Source organism: Barbus barbus (assembly GCF_936440315.1).
Source record: "Barbus barbus genome assembly, chromosome: 21".
Lineage (NCBI taxonomy): Eukaryota > Metazoa > Chordata > Actinopteri > Cypriniformes > Cyprinidae > Barbus > Barbus barbus.
Window position 1 is genome coordinate 7,998,610 of NC_136749.1, and position 22,086 is coordinate 8,020,695.

At 40.5% G+C, this 22,086-nt stretch overlaps 1 protein-coding gene across 1 annotated transcript in view; it reads left to right on the forward strand.

The window, feature by feature from the left end:
- Positions 1 to 22,086, forward strand: part of LOC306887012 (triple functional domain protein-like) — a gene marked incomplete at its 5' end in the record, with an annotated part of 146,471 nt that overhangs the window by 35,191 nt on the left and 89,194 nt on the right. The window contains 3 exons of the mRNA XM_079444468.1: positions 8,437 to 8,511; positions 9,491 to 9,605; positions 17,138 to 17,330. Coding sequence (XP_079300594.1) covers positions 8,437 to 8,511; positions 9,491 to 9,605; positions 17,138 to 17,330 — 383 coding nt within the window. The remainder of the gene's footprint in view (positions 1 to 8,436; positions 8,512 to 9,490; positions 9,606 to 17,137; positions 17,331 to 22,086) is intronic.

Consider the following 22,086-nt stretch of genomic DNA (forward strand, 5'->3'; position numbering starts at 1 on the left):
TGCATGCCATCTTACCCATTTGTCTGTTGTTATATTTCTTTACAATCGATCACAGAAAAAAAACATTATATTCTTCCTCCAATAATTATGGAATATGTTGCTGGAATTCCTCACCATACCTTTCACAAAGCTTAAAATCTTGTAACCTTCCTGATGTGTAAACCCTTGTTCTAGTCCTTTTGGGTGATTAAATTAACTGTCATTTTAAGGAGTTTAAGTGAGTTAAGTTGTTATGTAGCTAATTAAAGTTAGATGTAATCAAAACAAATACCCCAACACGAAGGAGCAAATTTGTACATAAATCTTGTTCATAAGCAGCACTGCTGCAAGATGTTTGGCAAGTGTGTGCACAGGGGGTCTGAGAGTTAACAGGTGGATTAGAAGCCATCAGCAAAATGTATTCCATCATAAATCTGCACACTCTGAGCATTCGCCAAGCTTCAGAGCCCCAGAGCTTTAGAACACACACAAGAACACCAGTAAATCTAGCCTTCTAGGGAACACAAAGTGAAAAGCTGCAGTGGAGAGCAGTGAATTAGCCTGGCAACGCCCTCTTGTGTTGTTTACACCATTAGTTTAAAAGCTTACTTTGCCAAAGTCGACTGACTCTTCTTTCCCAGAAACTCAGGGAGCAGATGCAATATCTGTAGTTTGATGGCTATGCCTGTAAAATGGGAACCATTGTGAATAGCCACTCTTGGCAATATGCTCAAGCGGGATTGAGACTCATCCCACTCTCAGGTATTCTTCTGTTTAAAATTTGATAAATGTGATTTGTTGAAGTAGCCTAAAGACTGAAGTATGAGAGTTGCTTATTCCCTAAAATCATCCAATGAGACCATTGTTATTGTAGAGTAGCACTTCAAACTTTTTTTTTTTTTCGTTTAATGACTGAACTGATGAGGAACGTCAACACAATTGTTTTTTATTCCTTGCACTTTTATATTGACTTTAGTTATCTGTTGTACGAGAATGCTTCATTTCACCATTTCCGTATGCTAGATGTTATCTATGGGCCATTCAAGTTTATTACTAGGTTTATCATATAGTATTGCAAACTTGGTTGGTCCTTCCTTTATATAATTATATAACTTAGTCATTGCTGTATATTTATTTATAAGGCTATTTCTGTTTTTATCATGCATAGATGTGGTGTGTATATTCTATGGTCTCTTGTGTGACTATTCCTGAATTTCCTGTATGTGTAAAAAGCCAAGGTGTTGTGTTGGAACTGTTTCTTTCCTTGTTAATTCTATAAAGAATATGAGTCTTTTCATTGAAATTAATGTAAAAGGTTTTTCTTTACCTATTTACATTATTGTTTTATGCTTTTAAGTAGTATGTTTTATACTGTTTGAATTTGGTAGCTGCCTTTATTGGCCAGGTCTCTTAATGGGACCAACCCTATTAATAAAAGTTCAATAAATAACTAAATAAATAAATAAAAAATAGAAAATGATATCATTAGCCAGTCATTGGATTTGAAGGCACTGGGAAACAGGATTTGTTGAGACTGAAATATGGCAGTTGTTTATTGTAAAATCACAAAGGCATAAGAGGACATTATTCTAAGTGCAGCTCTGGATTAATGAGGTAGAACTGTTTTGTTACAGAAGTAGGTGACTTTGGTTTATTTGCAAACCCATGTGGAGCTCTCTTGTAGTTTCTCCAATATTTTGGGTTTGACTCAGACTAACTTGGACACATTAACATTACTTCACACCGCTCCAATTGATTTCCTTTCAGTCAACAAATGTGAATCAAAATACTCTACGGCCTGTGTGACTTGCTTCTGCTGCAAGTCTGGCTTTCCATGCTGATCAGATATCAATTTATTTCCAGCCTCTCAGTGGCTGCCCAGCTCTGGGAAATGAAGACCATTCGTCATAAGGATGGCAATCTGAAATGAATTTATGTCTAGGGAATTTTTCCTCAATGTTCCTATCTAAGGGACATGTGATTGTGCAACCCTGTCTCAACATGCCTGGTGCTCCCCTCTTGAGACTGAATGAGCCATTGTAGACTCTCACTGGTTGTAAAACAACAAGCAATCAAGACTTGCGAACAAGGTCCATAAAAGCAAGGATGGGAATGGGTCGTAAAGGTTGCCAATGGAGAGGCAGAGGAGAGGGGGAGAAATGCAGCCTGTAAACGGGAGAACGGGCCGAGGGATCCATAACTCATGTAAGGTGGGGACTGTATTGGGAGGTGCTGATGTGTGAGAAAAATGAGCTGGCGTTAGCTCAGACACGCTCTCAGCCATCTCTTACAACCACAGAAAATCCAAAATATAAATGTGCAGTATAATTAATTGTTAGCAGACAACTCATGTGGCTCGCATTACGGCAGCTTGAACTCTACACTGAATTGCTGATGTAGATTGGGTAGTCTTTATAGTGTGTGACTAGAACATTGTGGTCACATCTAGAATGAAAAATGACTTTCGTTGGATGTCGGTAAATACAGTATTTTTGAAGGTGTGGTTAGACCACTACACATGTTAATACCAGTAAATCAAGATTTAAGTGAACTGGAAAAATGATCCTAGTGGATAGTGGATTTTGTTGATACCGATATGGTTAATGTGGCTTGATAGTATACCTGCATGCATATCCTTAACAGTAGACTGATGAGAAGATTCATAACTGCATATACGTCTAATATGTTTGGGAAGCTAATGTTATAATTGAGGAAGTGCTTCTCTAGACCAAAAGCCAACATATGCAGGATCAACAGATGATGGCCTTGTCATCAGGAAGATTCAAATGTGACACTGGCCACAACACAAATGGTTTGGAACACAGCTGCCTGGTTTGCTCAAGTAAACAATGGATGAACTTGACTGGTAAGCAGTTCCATAGAGATAATATTGTTACAGGGTTATAGGGCTACATATGTGTGGTAGCATAAATTAGTTTTAACTTAGTGGTTAACAGTAATAATGCCAAGGTTATGATTTGGCTGATAAATAAACGACAAATGACTGATATATCAGCCGATACTTTAAACAGACTGCATCAACAGAGATACATTGGAGTATAAAAGTAGTCTACTGATCTAGAAATTGAATCTTTACCTCCAACCCCCTTTGCTGGCTGCTAATACGTCTCACCTCATTCCATCAGGTATGTCTCTGGCTTGACGTGATTGATGTAGACTGACAGAATGAGATGTGAACTGGGCATGGTGTGCAGAGGCATGGCCGAGGACTGGCCCGCTTAAAGCTGAGAAAGTGGCACATCCTTACCTCTGAGGCTGGCCTATATTTAGACAGGAGCCAAAAAAGGAAATGTAGCCTAGCACCAGCCAACATACACACAGACATACACACAGCCAACAGTTTCCATCCGTACATGATTAGAGTGGAGGCCCATATTGCTTGCCTTGTTTTGCCAAAACCTCACAGAGCATGAGAAGTCTCTCATATTGAAGCCCTCTGACCGCGCTGGTCAGTTTCAGTCAATATACACTGCTCAATCATTTTGTTTTCATTGTGGCTTAAATATATATATATATATTTTTTTTTAATGCAGTGAACTAATCAGTTAGAACCTATTTATTACCACATAAATGCAAGCTAGGATAATTTGTTCCTGCAACTAACTGCATTTTTACAGATACACCATTGCCATAAATGGCATAGAATTGTTTTTGTTTTGTTTTTTGCCTGACCTGTCATGACCTGTTAAACAGGGTCACAATTAAAATAGTTTGAACTATTTAAAGCTATTGTTGGATTCAAAACTGCAACCAACCTTTTTACCAGTCAAAATAATTAACTGCTGGGCTGCACCACAGCATTTATTCATTGCATGCACTGCTTGTATCCGTGTGATTGAATGCTTGTCAAGTTCACACACTTGTCCAGCACCAGGATATCATCTGTCCACAATTAGGAATTCCACCTGTGAACTGAATATTAACAGCGTCTTTTACTTTTGGCATGTCTGTCTGAGTAATTGATCTGGTCGAAATGTATGGCTTCTGAGCATCATAAGACACCTTTTGCTCTACTTAGAAGAGTGGTGTGACACTTCCCTGTGTGTAGCTCCAGGAATACTTCCTTTGTTGAGCTGTGCTGTAATGGTGTTTAAATTCAGTTGTGTCATTAATAATGCATGACTGGACCCCAGAGTTGATTGACAACTTGTATTTCACGCTTGGCAGACCAGTTAATTCAGGAAGCACTGGCAAAGCTCATTATTATTTTTACTCTGTTATGTATGAAACAAACACCGCCCCAGACTTTTAGAGGACAGTCAGGTGTTTTTGGACACATCAGACACTGTGTCATTAAATCAGCTTGCCTGCAGAGTGATATGATGGTAATCCCTTGCTTCTATTGTTAGAGGATATTTGGACATCGGGAAAGGCTTAAGTTTCCTTGAGCCACACAAGCTTTTCTGCAGAATTAGATATAGATTTTGTTCAGACCATGTGCTCTTTAAGCTGTGAACACTGGTGGCAACTAAATATTATGATTGTGCTCAGCTTGTGGCCTATTACTGATCAGCACTTTCTGTAACATTCCTGCGAATACTGAAAATAATGAATGCTGATTCTGATTTTTATTTTTTTTATAGCAATGTCTGAGCAGTGGAGGTTTTTAATGCCCTACCATTTGAAATTCCCAGTCAAAGTAATTTTACTATCGTTTGGAAGCAAAAATAACATGGCATTTTATACAGTTATGTAGAGCAGGTTTTGAATGTTTTTACAGTGGGCAGAGCTACAAAGAAACTCAATAGAAAAAAAATAGAGATCAATAAAATGTCCTGTGACACATCTGTGAATCTCGTTGCTTGTTTGGACAAAAACTTACAAGGAGAGGTTGCTTATTATATTTGGTTGATTTATTGTGTTGTGGATTGTTACGCTGGTTATAGTAAAGGGAAACATTGTGGAAATAAGACTTATAAACAAGCTGTCATTTTGGTTCTGTTGAATGGTTCACTTGACTGCATCGCTGAAATGAGTAAAATTTACTGTATTTTTGTTTGTGCACTTAGATGTTTCACATAAATTTCACACATGTAATTAAGTAGATCTATTTACGTTAAGTAAAAATAATAAAGTAAATAAGTATATACTTTTTATTTTACTTTTTTAATGTAAGTGTTTGTACAACTATGTTCAATGAATGAAGCAATGAACACCATAGTCCTTATTTAACCATCCTAACCACAAGCTCTTTTACAGTAAATGTACAAAATAAATGAACAATAAACACTAACAGATCTTTGCTTTTACTCAAAAATGCATAAATTAATTTTTTAGTATTTATTGTCTCAATATAGTCCTATATGCAAAGCATGCTGGGAACTACAACACCAAAAATTCATCCATGCATTTTTTTCAGTTAATGCAACAGAAATGGTTAATGCAGGCCCAACACCAATTAAGCAAATGTTAGTTTTACATAAGTGAACTGTACACAATGAAATTTGGTTGTGATATAATGTTCAGAAATGATGTTGCATGACTAAACATTTTCAAACACCCTGATACTTTACACATTACGCAAAAACAGCATTTTCAAAAAGCTAATTGTTACTATATGGATCATCGTCATAGAATTTCATGTTGCTGATGGATAAAAGTTCAAAACATTTGAATTCAGTACGTGCAAAGGTATGTATGGTTCATGTTGTATTAGGGGCACTGAAAATGCCAGAGTGTCAACGGACATGTGTAAGCTAAATGTAAATGAGTTGCATAGAATGCACACACACACACACACACACACACACACACACATATGCATGTTACCATTTTATGTGGGTAGTGGCTTAAGATACAGTCACTAAAGAAGTATAAGTAAAGATATAAGAAGAAGGAGTGACGCACAAGCCCACACACGTACAAACAGTGTAAAGGTTATGCGAATATTGGATTGTGATGAGGTCATCGACGTGGGGGGAAAAAAAAAACACACACACACACACACACACACACACTCGCCCCGTGAAGTCCCTGGATACTACCATTGCACATGCCCTAGTCATTATATCTCCCTGCAGACAGCCATAACCTTACGCCAGGAAGTGGTGGCCAATTTAGCCTAGTGACATAATGTGTTATGATGGGCAATCAAGCCTGACTTCTGCTGACTCCCTCATAAAGCTAATGAAATCAATAGCAGTGTTGAAACGTGCACTGCACATTTACGCCCTTCAGTAAGACTGATTATTCAGAATAATGATTTTATACACAGTTTATATATAAACAACTCAATATAAACAACCAGCAATTTAAAAAGTGTAACTTAGACAACTGAACTAGGAACAGGTTTAGTAATGATGACTTTTCATATTGGGATATGACAGTCAGCTTCATAATAATAAATAAATAAATTCAGGCAAACACTGCATATGCTTGGCCTTTAAAGCTGCATAGCAATATGTTGACCCAGATACTGTGCTAATATTTACCAGGCTTTAGTCTTGTTTACTTCTTTTTTGCTTCAAGAAGAGCACAATCATTATAAAAGTCTTGTTGGCATTCTATATACAGCATACACAGTAAAAAAAAAATATTTTTTTTAAGACAAAACAAAAATAGCTGGAGTATGCATACATGAAAATATATTTCAGTTTTTCTTTTTTTTTAAGTTTGTGTAATTCAATGTTTTACTAACTGTTTCTTTATATTGTGAAATTTACTAGCAATTTCTGAGTAAAAATTGTCTCTACACCATTTTTTTTTGTGTGTCAAAATATAAGATAATCTGTAGCATAGTTATCTTAATCATTGTATCGTGATTTTTGATTTTGATTTTTTGGTAAAATTCTCTGAGAAGATGTGATGGTGTGGTTTACAGTTATACCCTGTTGTGAACTGTACCATCGTATTGAGTGTGGAGTCGGACTGTGCTGAGTTTGATATGGTAATGGTATTTCCCTGTGGGTTTAAAGGAAAAATGAGTGGAAAAAAAAACAGTGGCTGCTTCCTGTGGAGATTAACCTCCTATTAACATTCACATTATTATTCACCTATCCAGCCCTGCCTTTGTGAAACCCAACCTTCACTCTCAATAACCATAAAAGAAATAGCAATTTTACAGTGAATAACACCTACTTAGGTTGATATATAGCCTATTTATTTATCCATTTGTGTTTTATTCGGCTGTGCTCTGAAAGTGTGTACGTAATAAAGTAATACTTTTTTATTATATATTTTTAGATAAATATTGTACAGGCCAATTAACCAGTGAATACTTGGCAATCTTGACATTATTTGTTTGCGTATGGACCACCAAAGGTGCCAGAAGTAGAAGTTATCCTTGTGTCAGTTCCAATATATGTGTGTGTATATATATATATATATATATATATATATATATATATATAGATAGATAGATAGATAGATAGATATATATATATATATATATATATATATATATATATATATATATATATTAGTACAAAAATAAATAATATTAATAGTAATAATAATAATACTTTTATTCAGAAAGGATGCAGTAAATTGATCAAAAGTCACAGTAAAGTGACAGTTACAAAATATTTGTATTTTAAGTAAATGCTGTTCTCTTGATTCTGGAAAAATATATATTACAGTTTCCGTAAATATTCTGCGTTGATAATAATAATAAGAAGAAATGTTTCTTAAGCACCAAATCAGTATATTAGAATTATTTATGAAAGATCATGTGGCACTGAAGACTGGAGTAATGAAAATTCAGCTTTGTCATCACAGAAATAAATAGCATTTTCATCAAATAAATGCAGTCTGGTGAGCATAAAATACTTCTTTTAAAAACATTAAAAGTGTCTGTATAGAAGATATTAATCAGATGTTCAACAAGATGTTTAAAGCAGAACACAATACTTTTCCTGAGCACAGAATTCTGATTGACCTTTATGTGCTCACTAGGTACTGACATTTTGATCTTTTGTATAACCCAGTTATTTTTAAGACGGGTAATATGTTAGAAATTGTATTTGGCGTATTGGTTTAAAGTATGATTTTGACACTATGAGGGAGATTGGTGTCAATGAGTGCACATTAGCATGTTATATGCATTGGCGAAGCTGTTGATGAATTAAGATCTTGCCATCTGTTGAGTAGGCGGGGGAGAGAGAGAATGAGGATCAGGGTCGGGGAGGAGAGGGTGGAGCGGGCATGCATCTCTGACTTGGGAGGCCTTGACATACAGAACTAAATATGTTATTAACTGCACACCATATAATCAAACACATTTTAAACACATTGAATTAAATAAAAAAAAATATGAATGGGATAAATCTCTGCATGTTTTAGCTATTATCCTGCCACAATTCTAGTGTGCTGTTTCATAAATGTAGGCTAATCAAACTATGAATAAATGATATCATGTGTTGCTTTTCCTGTTTACAAGTTGTGTGAATGTTTGTCATCATGTGCTTTGGAGACTGACCAGTTTTTGATTTCTTCCAGGGTTTCACAGAAATGAAGACATGAAGGCTGTTGAAGTTCTTCCCATCCTTAAAGAAAAGGTGGCATTCTTATCAGGTGAGCCTATATATTATTCTATGTATTGGGTTTCCTAATCGAGTTGTCTATCTGGCAATGATTCCAGCTTTTTGATGAGTTCCTCTTTTGTAAGTGGCTTTGGATAAAAGTGTCTGCTTAATGCATAAATGTAAATATTACAAAAGTAATCTTCTTTTTTTTAGGAAATGTATGCATTTATTCAGAACAGAAGATGCTGAATATTAATCAAATGTAACAGTAAAACATACTGTAATGTTACAAAAATAGATGCTTTTTTTTACCCCCAGATCGGCTGAATGGATTTGAAAATGGTAAAACTCAACTGTTTAACTCTTGGGGAGTTGGAAAATTAGCCTATTTTCAAAAATAGTGGAGTGTTCCTTTAAGAAAGGAGTGAAAAAGAAACTGTTGCTTCCCGCTCCATTCTAAGCCATTTATTTAGAAGTGTTCGCTCCTTATGCAAAGGCCCGGATTTCTTTGAATATTAACGAGAGGAAACTTATTTACAGTGACTGTCATTAACACTCTCAGATATGTGAGCTCAAAGGCAGAGCAGCATCGCTGGGGAAATGCTGTGAGTGTTTAGCTGGCTGCTGACCCAGATAGCTTACGAACATCTTAATCTTTGGCAGGCCAACTTGCTTATCATCAGCTCAGCTTGTCTAAGCAGAGATATAACTCATTTCCAATTTTGCCCTTCTTCCACCTCTGCACTTCAAAGAAAGTGTAATGGAAGTTGGTTTGCAATAACGATATGAAGCAATCATATTACCCTAGCAATGATATGAGACATCATATTCTGCATTAGACAAAAACTGAAGCTACTTGGCATGGTTGGCTATGAAAAGTAGGCCGTTGTGTTCTAAGCATCACTATATACAGTAGGTAGGCTAGTTGGAGTTTCTCAAGATTAGCCATTGCCCTATTTTACTAATGCTTGAGTGACACAGATGTTGTTGTTCCAGCCAAATATATAGTGTGTTGATTTGGCCTGCAGGTGGAAGAGATCGTCGTGGAGGGCCAGTCCTTACATTTCCAGCCAGGAGTAACCATGACAGAATACGACAGGAGGACATCAGACGACTTATTGCGTACCTTGCAGGCATTCCCAGGTATGCAGTGCGTGTCTATGTCTGTGTGTCAGTGTGAACATTATTATGCAACTTAATTCGTAGTTGTGTTCATTGTGTTCATCCTAGCTGCTCAAGGAAATATAGAATTATAGTTAAACTTTATTTGGAGTACTACTTGTGCACAATGCACAATATTAAACCTGAAATGTCACTATTGATGAGGATTGTGTGATCTTTGAATAATATTGTCTTTAAATGCAAGATATTTAAAGTATACATAAAGTGCACTTGCAATAGTTCCACTTTAGCAAAAATCAAATATACTTCAGTATACCTTTAGATTTACTTCATCGCTACTTCCACATAATTAAAGTGCACTAAGCACAAAATTAGTTGTTCCAATTTAGCAGAGTTTAAGTATAACAGTTTAGTACATCAAATGTACAACACCAGGGTATTTATATTAAGTACATAATATGTAAATGCATTTGTAGTATACGTAGCATGAAATAAATGTATTTCAAATACATTTTAGTATATTTATTTTCCAATAGGGTTGTTACAAAATATTTGTTTACAATAGATTGTTGTTTTGAGCATTATGGTCATCAAAGACTCCTGAAAAAGGATCCCACTTTATATTGTGTCCCTAATACCTGTGTACTTACATAGTAACTAGATGTGTACGTAGTATGCAACCACAGTGTAAGTACATATTGGTACATAGTATCTACAGCTGTAATGTTTGTGTACACACATGTAACAACTAGGGATGCATCGATCCGATACTCAGGATCGGTTTCGGCTCCGATACGGTCATTTTCTGCAGATCGGGTATCGGTCAGATGAAACTCATCCAAATCCGATATTGTGCGTATACTATTCTGTGTTATTGTTAAGCCCCACGAAAGCACAAAAACATTAGAAAGCACCATAAAGTTTTCGTGCACTATATTTCAAGTGTTCTGAAGCTGTTCCATAGTTTAATCTGAGGTACAGATGAATATTTAAGTCTTTTAAATTCAAGTTCAGGTAAAGGCTGTCTGTCATCCTCCATTCAGCGTTCAAACTGCGTGTCACGTTCGGTTACTACAGTCAAACTCTCTTCAAGAGCGCACAGTTACTGAGGTTTAAAACTGTTAAAAGAAAAGGCTTAATAAACGTACGCACAGATTTAATACACTACGCATCAATATCTCTTCCCTTTGTACTTTGAACGTTTCTGTTATGATTGAGGCTCCCGTCACGCCCCCTCTGCACCACCAGAGGGAGCCATCCCCAGAGTACTAACCTCATTCGAACTCAGTTTCCCATCATCCCTCATACCTGGGCCTGATTGCCTTGCCACACCTGCACCTCATTCACACACACACATATAAGCAGCACACTTCCACACACACACCGCAAAGTCTTGATTTGCCCTGGCTGTCATTTCCGAGCGTTTACTATCCGTGTTTACTTTGGTTGCTATCTCTGCCTGGTTCATCGACTCTGTGATTCTTCTCTGTTGCCCCGACTTGGATTGTTACCCGGACTCTGATTGTAAGCTGCCTGCCCTGACTATTTTGCCTGTTTATCTGACTATGATTTCTGCCTATTCTACGTTGATTCTACTGCCGGTGATTTATCCTGTTCTGTCTGACTATTCTGAGAATAAAGAGCTGCAAATGGATCCCTCTCAGTCTGATGTTTCGCAACAGAAGACTTCGCCAAACAGCGATCCAGCAGCGCTTATGCAGCTGACCACCGAACTCTCGGCTCAAGCCTTGCAACTCGCGTTGCATCAACATCAGCTGCAGCGACTCACCACCCTCACTGAGGAGCTCGTTAGAACCTTGCAAGGTTTGCACATAGTTCAACCACCAGTCGTTGTTAACCCGCCACCTGTTCCTAACAATCCTCCTGTCATGCAAACTACTTCTGTCAGCCCACGACTCGCCTTTCCCGAGAAGTTCGGCGGGGATCCAACCAAATGCAAAGGTTTCTTATTACAGTGCTCACTCTTCGTCAATCAGCAACCTTCACTATACCCCACTGAGTCCAGCCGCATCGCTTTCGTATGCTCTCTGCTCACCTCAAGGGTATGGAAAGCCTTCTTCAAAAGCCTGAATGTCAATATCAGTCTCACCTCAGGTTATCATCCCCAATCGGATGGCCAAACCGAGTGCCTGAATCAGGAGGTCATTCGCTTCCTCCGCTCCTACTGCCAAAATCACCAGACGGAGTGGAGTCGATATCTGATGTGGGCAGAATATGCTCAAAACTCCCTGACCAAGCCGGCTACCGGCATGACTCCCTTTCAATGTACCCTCGGATTCCAACCGCCAATGTTCCCATGGTCAGGAGAACCCACCGAACTACCCTCGATAACTGAGTGGCTTCGACACAGTGAGGAGATCTGGGATCGAGCTCACACCCACCTTCTACGAGCTGTCAGGTGCCAGGAGGCTCAGGCCAACCAACACCGACGACCGGGCCCTGTCTATCAGCCAGGGCAGTGGGTCTGGCTCTCGACCCGGGATATTCGCCTCCGACTTCCCTGCAAGAAACTCAGTCCCAGGTATGTTGGGCCATTCAAAATTTCTAGACAAATTAATCCAGTATCCTTTCGATTAGAACTGCCCTCTAATTATCGTATTTCTCCCACTTTTCATGTATCCCTACTGAAACCCGCTGGTGGTCCGGGAGGGGCGTCTGAGGAGGGAGCCGAGCCACAGACTCCCCCGCCCATGCTGGTCGACGGCGAGGAGGCCTGTCGAGTGCATGAACTGCTAGACTCCAGACGCCGGGGTGGCGCACTACAGTATCTGGTCGATTGGGAGGGGTACGGTCCGGAAGAGCGATCATGGGTCAACGCAGGTGATATCCTGGACCCCACTCTCACAGAGGAGTTCCACCGATTGCACCCGGGAAAACCGGCCTCTCGACCCCGTGGAAGACCCCGGCGTCGTTTACCTCCTCGCGTCAGGAGCCACTCGCAGGGGGAGGGCTCTGTTATGATTGAGGCTCCCGTCACGCCCCCTCTGCAAAACCAGAGGGAGCCATCCCCAGAGTACTAACCTCATTCGAACTCAGTTTCCCATCATCCCTCATACCTGGACCTGATTGCCTTGCCACACCTGCACCTCATTCACACACACACATATAAGCAGCACACTTCCACACACACACACCGCGAAGTCTTGATTTGCCCTGGCTGTCATTTCCGAGCGTTTACTATCCGTGTTTACTTTGGTTGCTATCTCTGCCTGGTTCATCGACTCTGTGATTCTTCTCTGGTTGCCCCGACTTGGATTGTTACCCGGACTCTGATTGTAAGCTGCCTGCCCTGACTATTCTGCCTGTTTATCTGACTACGATTTCTGCCTATTCTACGTTGATTCTACTGCCGGTGATTTACCCTGTTCTGTCTGACTATTCTGAGAATAAAGAGCTGCAAATGGATCCCTCTCAGTCTGATGTTTCGCAACAGTTTCTATGCGGACTCAGAGCGCTGCGCGCTGTGACTCCGTGTCGCTTCAAGCGCATCATTCTGCGCACGGGATGCGCATAAGCGCTTTCTGCTGCTCTATATTGGAGTCTTACTTATTATAATACTTTTGCTACATTTCACTGCTGGTTATACTCTGTCTAATTGTGTATGTGACAAATAAAAAATCTTTAATCTTGAATCTCAATGAACGATTATTAACAGTCTTTCTTGTTCTGTCCTATCTATCATATGTTGCTGCCTTCATTACTGTGCTATAGATTTAAAAGAAATGTCTTTTAATTTTATAGTAGCCTATATAGTTATATATAAATGTATTTGCTTGTTTTTTCATGAATGTATTTTACAACAATTTAAAGAGCAATGTGTATAATTTCACCAGATTTAGTCCTACACTTATTCACTTTTAATTGTAAATAAAAATGTTTCACTAGGTTTTATAAAATTATTGTGCACCCATGATTTTTCTAGAGTATCTTTTGCTGTATTATAAACCAAGTTTATAATAGTATTTTTGTCATAGATTATGATTACATATTTTTTCATTTGTTATTTTTCATTAAAATTAAGTTATCTATATGTAGTATATTGCGTTTAACACACAAAAGAGTAACACACACAGACACACAGAAGTATAGAAATTCTACATCGATTTAAAAAAAACTGCGCTGGTATCGGATTGGATCGGTATCGCCAGATAGTCAGAATTTTCAGGATCGGATCGGTTCTGAAAAAATGGTATCGTTGCATCCCTAGTAACAGCCCTCAGAATGGTATGAGTAAGTACAAATGTGTAACAGGACATTGGTAACAGCACTTTTTGGTAATGAAAGTGCAAATGTGTAACAGGACTAACAACACTTTTTCGTAAAGAAAGTGTTACACTTTATATTGGATTTATCATGTAATTACTGTGATGTTACACAGCAGCGGCCAGTAAGTTAGGCTTTGCATATGAATTGTGGTTGGTGTCCAGAATGTTACACTTTATATTCCTGAGGAGTTACCATACGTACACTGGTATTACAGTGGTGCACCAACTCCAACTCGAAATCCAACTCCTCCCACTTTACATATCCCTAAACCTACCCATCTCCACCCCCTGGATCCCATTTCCACCCCTAAACCTACCCATCTCCACCCCCTGGATCATATGGTTCCAATTACTCTTAAAAATATTGTTGTTACAAAATGTAGTTATATAATTCCTGTTACATGAGTACTTAGTGAAGTGAAATAAAGTGTTGTTACCAATGTCCTGTTACACATTTGTACTTACACAAACCATCCTGAGGGTTGTTACAGAACATGTGTAGTTACAGAAATATTACAGCTGTAGATACTATGTACCAGTGTGTACTTTCACTGTGGTTACATACTACGTACACATCTAGTTACTATGTAAGTACAGAAGTATTAGGGACACAATAAAAAATGGGACTGAAAAAAAGTATCATGGTTTCGAAAAAAACATTAAGCGGCACATCTGTTTTCTACATTGAAAATAATAAGAAATGATTCTTGAGCACCAAATCACCAAAGCACCAGCATAATGTAATAATTTCTGAAGGATGTAACACTAATCATGTAAACACAGTTACCACTCTGTTTACAATGCTCTACCAAGTGCCATAAATGCCATAACACTTTCTTGAAGATATTATATAGGAATCAGAATGTAATAGAGACTCATGAGTTGTTCAGTTGTATGCTAGGGCAGTCTGCTGAAGTGTTACTAGAGTGTTTGGGTGGTTGTAGGGTTGCTGCAGGAGGAGGATTGCTAGAGCATTGGTATTGGTAGGTGGTTGCTCGAGTGTTCTGAGTTGTTGTTATGGAATTACTAGACTGTTGCTGGGGGTTTTAGAGGGTTAGGCCATCAAAGTCCCTTTAAGGCAAGTCATTTCACTCTGCAGCCATCTTTGAAACTCCTCTCTCTTTCTGTAATTGTAAGGAAGTTGCTGGTTGGCTGCTAGGGTGTTCTGGGTGGTTGTTGTGGCATTGAGACAGTTGCTTGGGTGTTATGGTGGGTACTAGCATGTTTCTAATGAAATGAAAACTGCTGCTCAAGAAAGCCTTTTCACAAGCAAATAAGTAATGCCTTTGGCTAAGCTTTCCCCTATCTTACACACACTTTAACACGCAGAATAGCTTAACAACTGCATACACCTTAGCATTACACATAAGCATTGCAGTGAGCATCATTTGCATTTTCTTCAGAAAATATAAATTATGTATTCTTGTCAAGCCCTGGTTTTGTTTTTAAGCTCCCAGGTTTCTGGTTTGTTTAGACATCACATGGCCAATTTGTCTTTTCCCTGCTGTGTCCTTCTGTAGTTAGCATTGATTTGACTCAGTGAAACTCAACCAGTTCCACGTGAATCTCTGCTTTCAGCCAGAGGGTTCCATCTCTGCACAGATCAAAACTTTATGTAGGTTATCATCTGCCGCAGGGTTCTCCCAAACTTTACTTCTGTTCTGTTGTCCATAATCACTCTGTTTGGGCCGAACTGAATAATACAGAAATTAAACTTCATCTTCTCGTCAGCTGTAAACACATTCTCCACTTTGCACAGAATAATATGGCGGTTTGAAAATAAATAATGCACTTCTGACCCTTTGCTCGGAAATGCAGATATTCAGTATTACAGTATGTTGGAGACCCAGATGTGGCCCCTGGTTAGGAAAACAAGTGGTTTAGTGAGGAAGTGTATAGACGCTTATGGCTGTTGGTTTTGGTGTCTGGTGTGTATCAGATAGCTAGGGGTGTAGATATGTTGTTTGGCCTAAAACTGCAGATTTTAGGCCACACTGGTTGCCCTCCATCACTCTTTCATGTATTTCTCTCTTCTGTTTCTTCAGTCCTAAGAGGATTTCTCATTCTTTCACACTTTAAAGCAATTTTCCTGACTCAGTCCAACCCACATGATGTCAAGCACCACATAAAATAATTATAACACATCCATCAATTCTTGAAATCAAACCTAACATGTGTGTGTATATTAATGCATTTACAATGCAAGTCCATGAGGCAAGGCAAGGATAAATGTTTAAACACACACTGTTTTGGAAGTATACCCACAATACGTTTAGTTGGTTAATATTGACTTATATGATAAAATCACTTTTATTCAGTTTTTAACTCTGATATTACCATGATCTAAATACTTGATTCTGAATGACTGGAACTTGTGTGTTTAAACCGTGTAATTCACAGGTAGTTCCAATACGCAGCCTTCATTTAAAGCAGATACATGCACACAAAGACTGGAGACTGTGCTCAACAATAAGCAATGAGGTGGTAATGCCACTGTTTTTCAAGCAAATAAACTCACAGGCACACATACAGTACTCTCTCACATACTGCTGAAAATAGTGGCTGCTTAATATTTCTGTGGAAACTGTTTCTTTGATGTTCTTTGAGTTTGAACAACAGCATTTATTTGAAATAGAAATGTCCTGTAACATTGTCAATATTTTTAGTATCACTTTAGTATCACACAATGTGAGTATTAATGTCTTTTAAAAAAGTAGGCCTACTAACCCCAAACTTTTGAACAGTAGTGCACATATAAATCGCCTCACATTGTTATCCCTCCTCTTGTTTTCTCTCTGTCTCACTCATCTCATCCTCTGTCTCTCTCTCTCTCTCTCTCTCTCTCTCTCTCTCTCTCAGAGAGGGAGGTCAGAATGATTTAGTTGTTCAGTGCTCATTCCTGCTTAAGAGTCAGACTAGAGGAGTGCAGCTGTGGATATGAAAACATTCTTAAGTTAACAGGCTGTTTTTCGAGCTAGAGAGCTCTTGAGATAGCATTTTTTTATTTGACATTTATCCATTTATTTATGTTTGTTCTATGGTAGTTTTCTCTAAATTTAGCAAGAAGGGTTTCTTTATCTTTTATATGCTAAATTTGGGTAAGTATTATTTTTCATGCATGGTCCCTTCACATTATATATGATGCACAAAAATGTATTTCAGTTTGTAGAGATGTCTGAAAGCAGCGGCTCACATTTACATCTCTCTAATGATGTGAGTGCCAGCGGTGCAGAAGAGCTGATGCTGTGTTTTTATTTGTTTGTGTAGTGAGGAGGTGAGCAGACATGGCTTCACGGTCATCGTGGATATGCGAGGATCCAAATGGGACTCTATCAAACCTCTGCTGAAGATCCTACAGGAATCGTTTCCATCCTGCATCCACGTCGCTCTCATCATTAAGCCTGACAACTTCTGGCAGAAACAGAGGACGAATTTCGGCAGTTCCAAGTTTGAATTTGAGGTAAGGACTTTGTGCATTGTGAATTTACATTTACTAATGTGACAGTGAATAAGAAGTTCTGTTTCTGGTAGATACAATATTTTTTTTCTAAAATCTGTTGTGTGAGATTACAGAATCTTTCAGGGAAATAAATTAAAGAGAAAACACAGTCTATATTTTACTAGAACATTCCATATTGGTGGTGCGAAAGTAGAGCTGTCAAAATTACTTCTGACCTATTTCATTAGAGCTGAGAGAAAGATGCATGCAGTAGTGTTATATTTAATCTTGAAGGCTTAATCTCCCAAAGGAGGTTTCTTAAATTAACACATCTAGTGCGATGCAACATTCAGAAATATTATTACATTGAAATAAATGTGTAATTGACTTATACTAAGTGTTTATAACTGCATCACGAATATTATGTGAAGTTGTTTACACCGAAAATCTGGAAAATACTTCTAATTGCACTGATATAATGCAGACCAGGCTGTCTTGAAGATCTGGTCTCTGTCCACCACCAAGTCTCAAGTGTCCACTGTCCCCTCATGTGTCTACTGTTGTCTCTAATAACATGACCTGAGCTGCAATCTCTGGAATGTTTTTCTGGCTCCTTTAAGTAAAGTGTTCAGTGTAACTGATCCAATAGGCTTTTTATTCATCATCCAATCAGTGTTTAATTGCATTGTTGTTTGAAATAACAACTTCAGCTTCTTGGAAACCTCCCACGGAGTCACAGACAAAACCGTTCCATTCAGAACCCAGAACTGCCAAAATATTGTCATACTTTGCATTAATCTGTTTTGGTTGTTGTAAAGATGTCACAAAGATGCCTCACCCACATATAAAAAATTAAATTTTAATATTAAATTGCCAAAATGTGGAAACAATGTAGAGAGAACAAACTATTAATAGTCAAGCAGATATCAAAACAAAATTCAACAGATATCAAATATGATTTTAAAACCTAGTGTATTGCTTACCGTGGCAGCAATTTGCTGTTGTTATTGTCAAATTTCAAGTCAAATTAGATTTATCTAGTGTTTTTCACTGTTTCAAAGCAGCTTTAAAAAAATCATGATGTTAATATTTATGATATCTTAATATTTCCATGCCTTATAGTCACATTCAATAGATTAGAGCCATGCAGTGATATAGTTTAAATTTTACGTCAATACAAGCAATCGAGCCTTTGAGATTTTCTATATAATATACATGCCCTATGTGATTATGGATAAAGTTGAACATACGGATATGTCTTATATGTATATTTCTAAACTAAAATTTAAGTAAAGTGCTAATTCAAAGTATTAGTAAATATAAGGGGTGTTACGGTTCACAAACATGACGGTTTGGTACTTACCTCGGTTTTGTATGAAAACATGTGAATTGCATATAATGCAGTTTTTAAATTAAATTCTAAATTATAAAATTGATATGTTGTTGTGGTTGAAATATATTCATTTACACAGTGGTTGTCATAACTTGTTTAATAACAGATTTATTTAAACATACATTAAATAATTAAGACATTACTAACAGGTAAAGTAAAATATAATGTGCATATAGTCTAATATTTTGCAAAACGCTCTTCTCTAGAGTTCAGTTCTCTAGCTGTTACGGGGCTGACGAGACGTGAGACGTGCGGATCCAAATGCAAGGCTTTATTATAGAACATGGTCAGAAACAGGCAGGGTCAGACAGTGGCAAACAGGTATGGCAAGGGCAAGACACAGCAATCCGTGGAGCAAGCGTGGGTCGATGATCAACGAACAGTATCCAAAGGGGCAAGGCAGAGAGATAATCCAGAGACGAGAGCAATAGTCCAAACGAGGTGCAAACACAGTCCAAACGGCAAGGCAAAGGGGTAAATCCAGGAGACAAAGGCAAGGTCAGACACGGCAGGAAAACAAGGCAAGACTAAGACTAGGACAATGATTATGGCTCTGTAAAGTTGCTATCGCTTGGTGAGTGATAAATGCTAACAATACTCCGCCCTGAGCTAGAGCAAGTCCCAGGTTAAATAGTGTGTGTGATGGGGTGATCAGTGAATTCAGCTGTGTGATCAGTGTAATCAGCTGCGTGTCGTCAGTGCAATGGATTGTGGGTATTGCAGTCCAGAGAAGTGTGGTGTGAGAGTCAATGTGGTGAGTGAGTGACATCTGGTGGTGATTGTCTGGAAGAGCATGGACCAGATTCGTGACATAGCCCCCCCCCAAGGAGCGGCTTCCAGACGCTTCCAAATAATCCAGGAGGGCGGTGGAGCGGAGGCGGAACAGGGGGAGGGACGGAGGGCCAGGTCCGTGAGGAAGTGGGAAGACCGGGGACTGAGGCAGAACCGGCAGAGCAGGACACCCCGGCGGAACCGGAGACCAGGACAGAGCAAGAGCCCACCAGGGCGGAGCAGACGGACCAGGAGCCCACCAGGGCGGAGTAGATGACCACCAGACCGGAGTAGAAGACCACCAGACCCGAGCAGAAGACCCCCACGGCGGAGCAGACGACCACCAGACCCGAGCAGAAGACCACCATGGCGGGGCAGACGACCACCAGACCCGAGCAAGAGCCCACCAGGGCGGAGTAGACGGACCAGGAGCCCACCAGACCGGAGTAGAAGACCACCACGGCGGAGCAGACGACCACCAGACCCGAGCAGAAGACCACCATGGCGGGGCAGAGGACCACCAGACCTGAGCAGAAGACCCTCGCCAGGAAGCAGACTGGGCAGGAAACCATGGCAGAGTCTGAGATCTGGGGGAAACGGAGACAGACAACACAGGGAGAGCAGAGACAGACAATACAGGGAGAGCATTCATGATCTCAGGGGGCGCGGCAGGGCAGGACGAGGATTCATAGACGGCGTTTTTAGCCGTGACAGGACAGGGTGAGAGCTCACAGACGGCCTCTTTAGCCGTGACAGGACAGGGCGTGAGCTCACAGACGGCCTCTTTGGCCGTGACAGGACAGACAGTGAGTTCAGGGACGGCCTCCGTGGCCGTGACGGGGTAGACAGCGAGTTCAGGAACGGCCTCCGTGACGGGGCAGACAGTGAGTTCAGGAACGGCCTCCGTGAATTGAGAACTAGATTCTAGGGGGCGCTCTGAAAGCGCGGATTCAGAGGGGCGCTCTTGTAGCGCGGAGCTGGACGGACCCAGCGGAGACGAAGGAGAGCTGGGCGAGACCAGCGGGAGCTCAGGTGTGCTGGACGGGACCAGCGGGAGCTCAGGTGGGCTGGACGGGACCAGCGGGAGCTCAGGTGGGCTGGACGGGACCAGCGGGAGCTCAGGTGAGATGGACGGGACCAGCGGGAGCTCAGGTGTGCTGGACGAGACCAGCGGGAGCTCAGGTGGGCTGGACGAGACCAGCGGGAGCTCAGGTGGGCTGGACGAGACCAGCGGGAGCTCAGGTGGGCTGGACGAGACCAGCGGGAGCTCAGGTGGGCTTGCCTTGGCCGCAATCAGTGGCAGGTTTGAGAAACTAGGGGTAGACTCGTGGACTGAAGAGGCCCCAGGAGCAGACTCGTGGACAGGAGAGGCCCCAGGAGCACAGTGTGCAGCCCACACACTCAAAATGGCAACCGCCATAACGGGAAGTACTGAGGTCAGGGGAACAGTCTCTGTAACAGACAGGGTTGAGGCCCTGGGAATGCCAGCTACTCGCACTGACATCAGTGGTGGGTCCATCACACTGGATATCAGACAGGGAACTTGAAGGACTGACCTTAAATCCTTGGGTGTGACAGACTCTGGCTGGAGCACTGTGACGTGGTGTGACTCTGGCTTGACAGCGGAGACGTGGTGTGACTCTGGCTTGACAGCGGAGACGTGAGCAGACTCTGGCTTGACAGCGACGACGTGATCAGACTCTGGCTTGACAGCGACGACGTGAGCAGACTCTGGCTTGACAGCGACGACGTGAGCAGACTCTGGCTTGACAGCGACGACGTGAGCAGACTCTGGCTTGACAGCGACGACGTGAGCAGACTCTGGCTTGACAGCGACGACGTGAGCAGACTCTGGCTTGGCAGGCATGACGTGAGCAGACTCTGGCTTGGCAGGGGAGACGTGAGCGTGCTCTGGTGTGGCCGCCATTAGATGAGTGAGTGCGGTGTCGGGTTCCTCCGCGACACCCACAGTGAACGGAGAGCCCACACACAGCAAGGCATAGTCCATGAACTGCGCAAGTGACGAACGCGGACCCTCTCTAAAGAGTTTCGCTCTGAGAGGTCTATTAAGGCCATCCCCAAACAGGTCGATCAAAAAACAGTCCGGCAAATCAGAGTCATTAGCTAACATTAAAAATTCCTCGATGCACTCCTCAAGTGATCGGGTACCCTGCTTAAACCGTAACAATAGAAAAGCAATGTCCATACCATTCTCCTGATCTTCTGAAAAGCCAGGAGCATGGACCAGATTCGTGACACTAGCGAACTAATGAGCTGGACACTAATGACTTGCCCGAGGCTACGAGACATTTTGTTTACAAGCTGTTTTACTGATGTATTTCCATGGTTGAGACACTGATTGAGCAATTACGTGAGGCATGATATGTTCATTCATGTTAATTTCATGTTAAAACTAGTAGTAAGGAGGAAGGGATGATCACGCTGACTACATGATGACTTGATATGTCTCGCCACATCAAAGAGCACCAGAACGGCATTTATTGTTTTAATTTCCTGGAAAAAATGGACACAGTTTGTAAGATGATACGTTGTTTCTTATCAAAAGTATAAAACTATAAGTTTCCAATGAAGTTTCACTCACGCAGTGGTTAA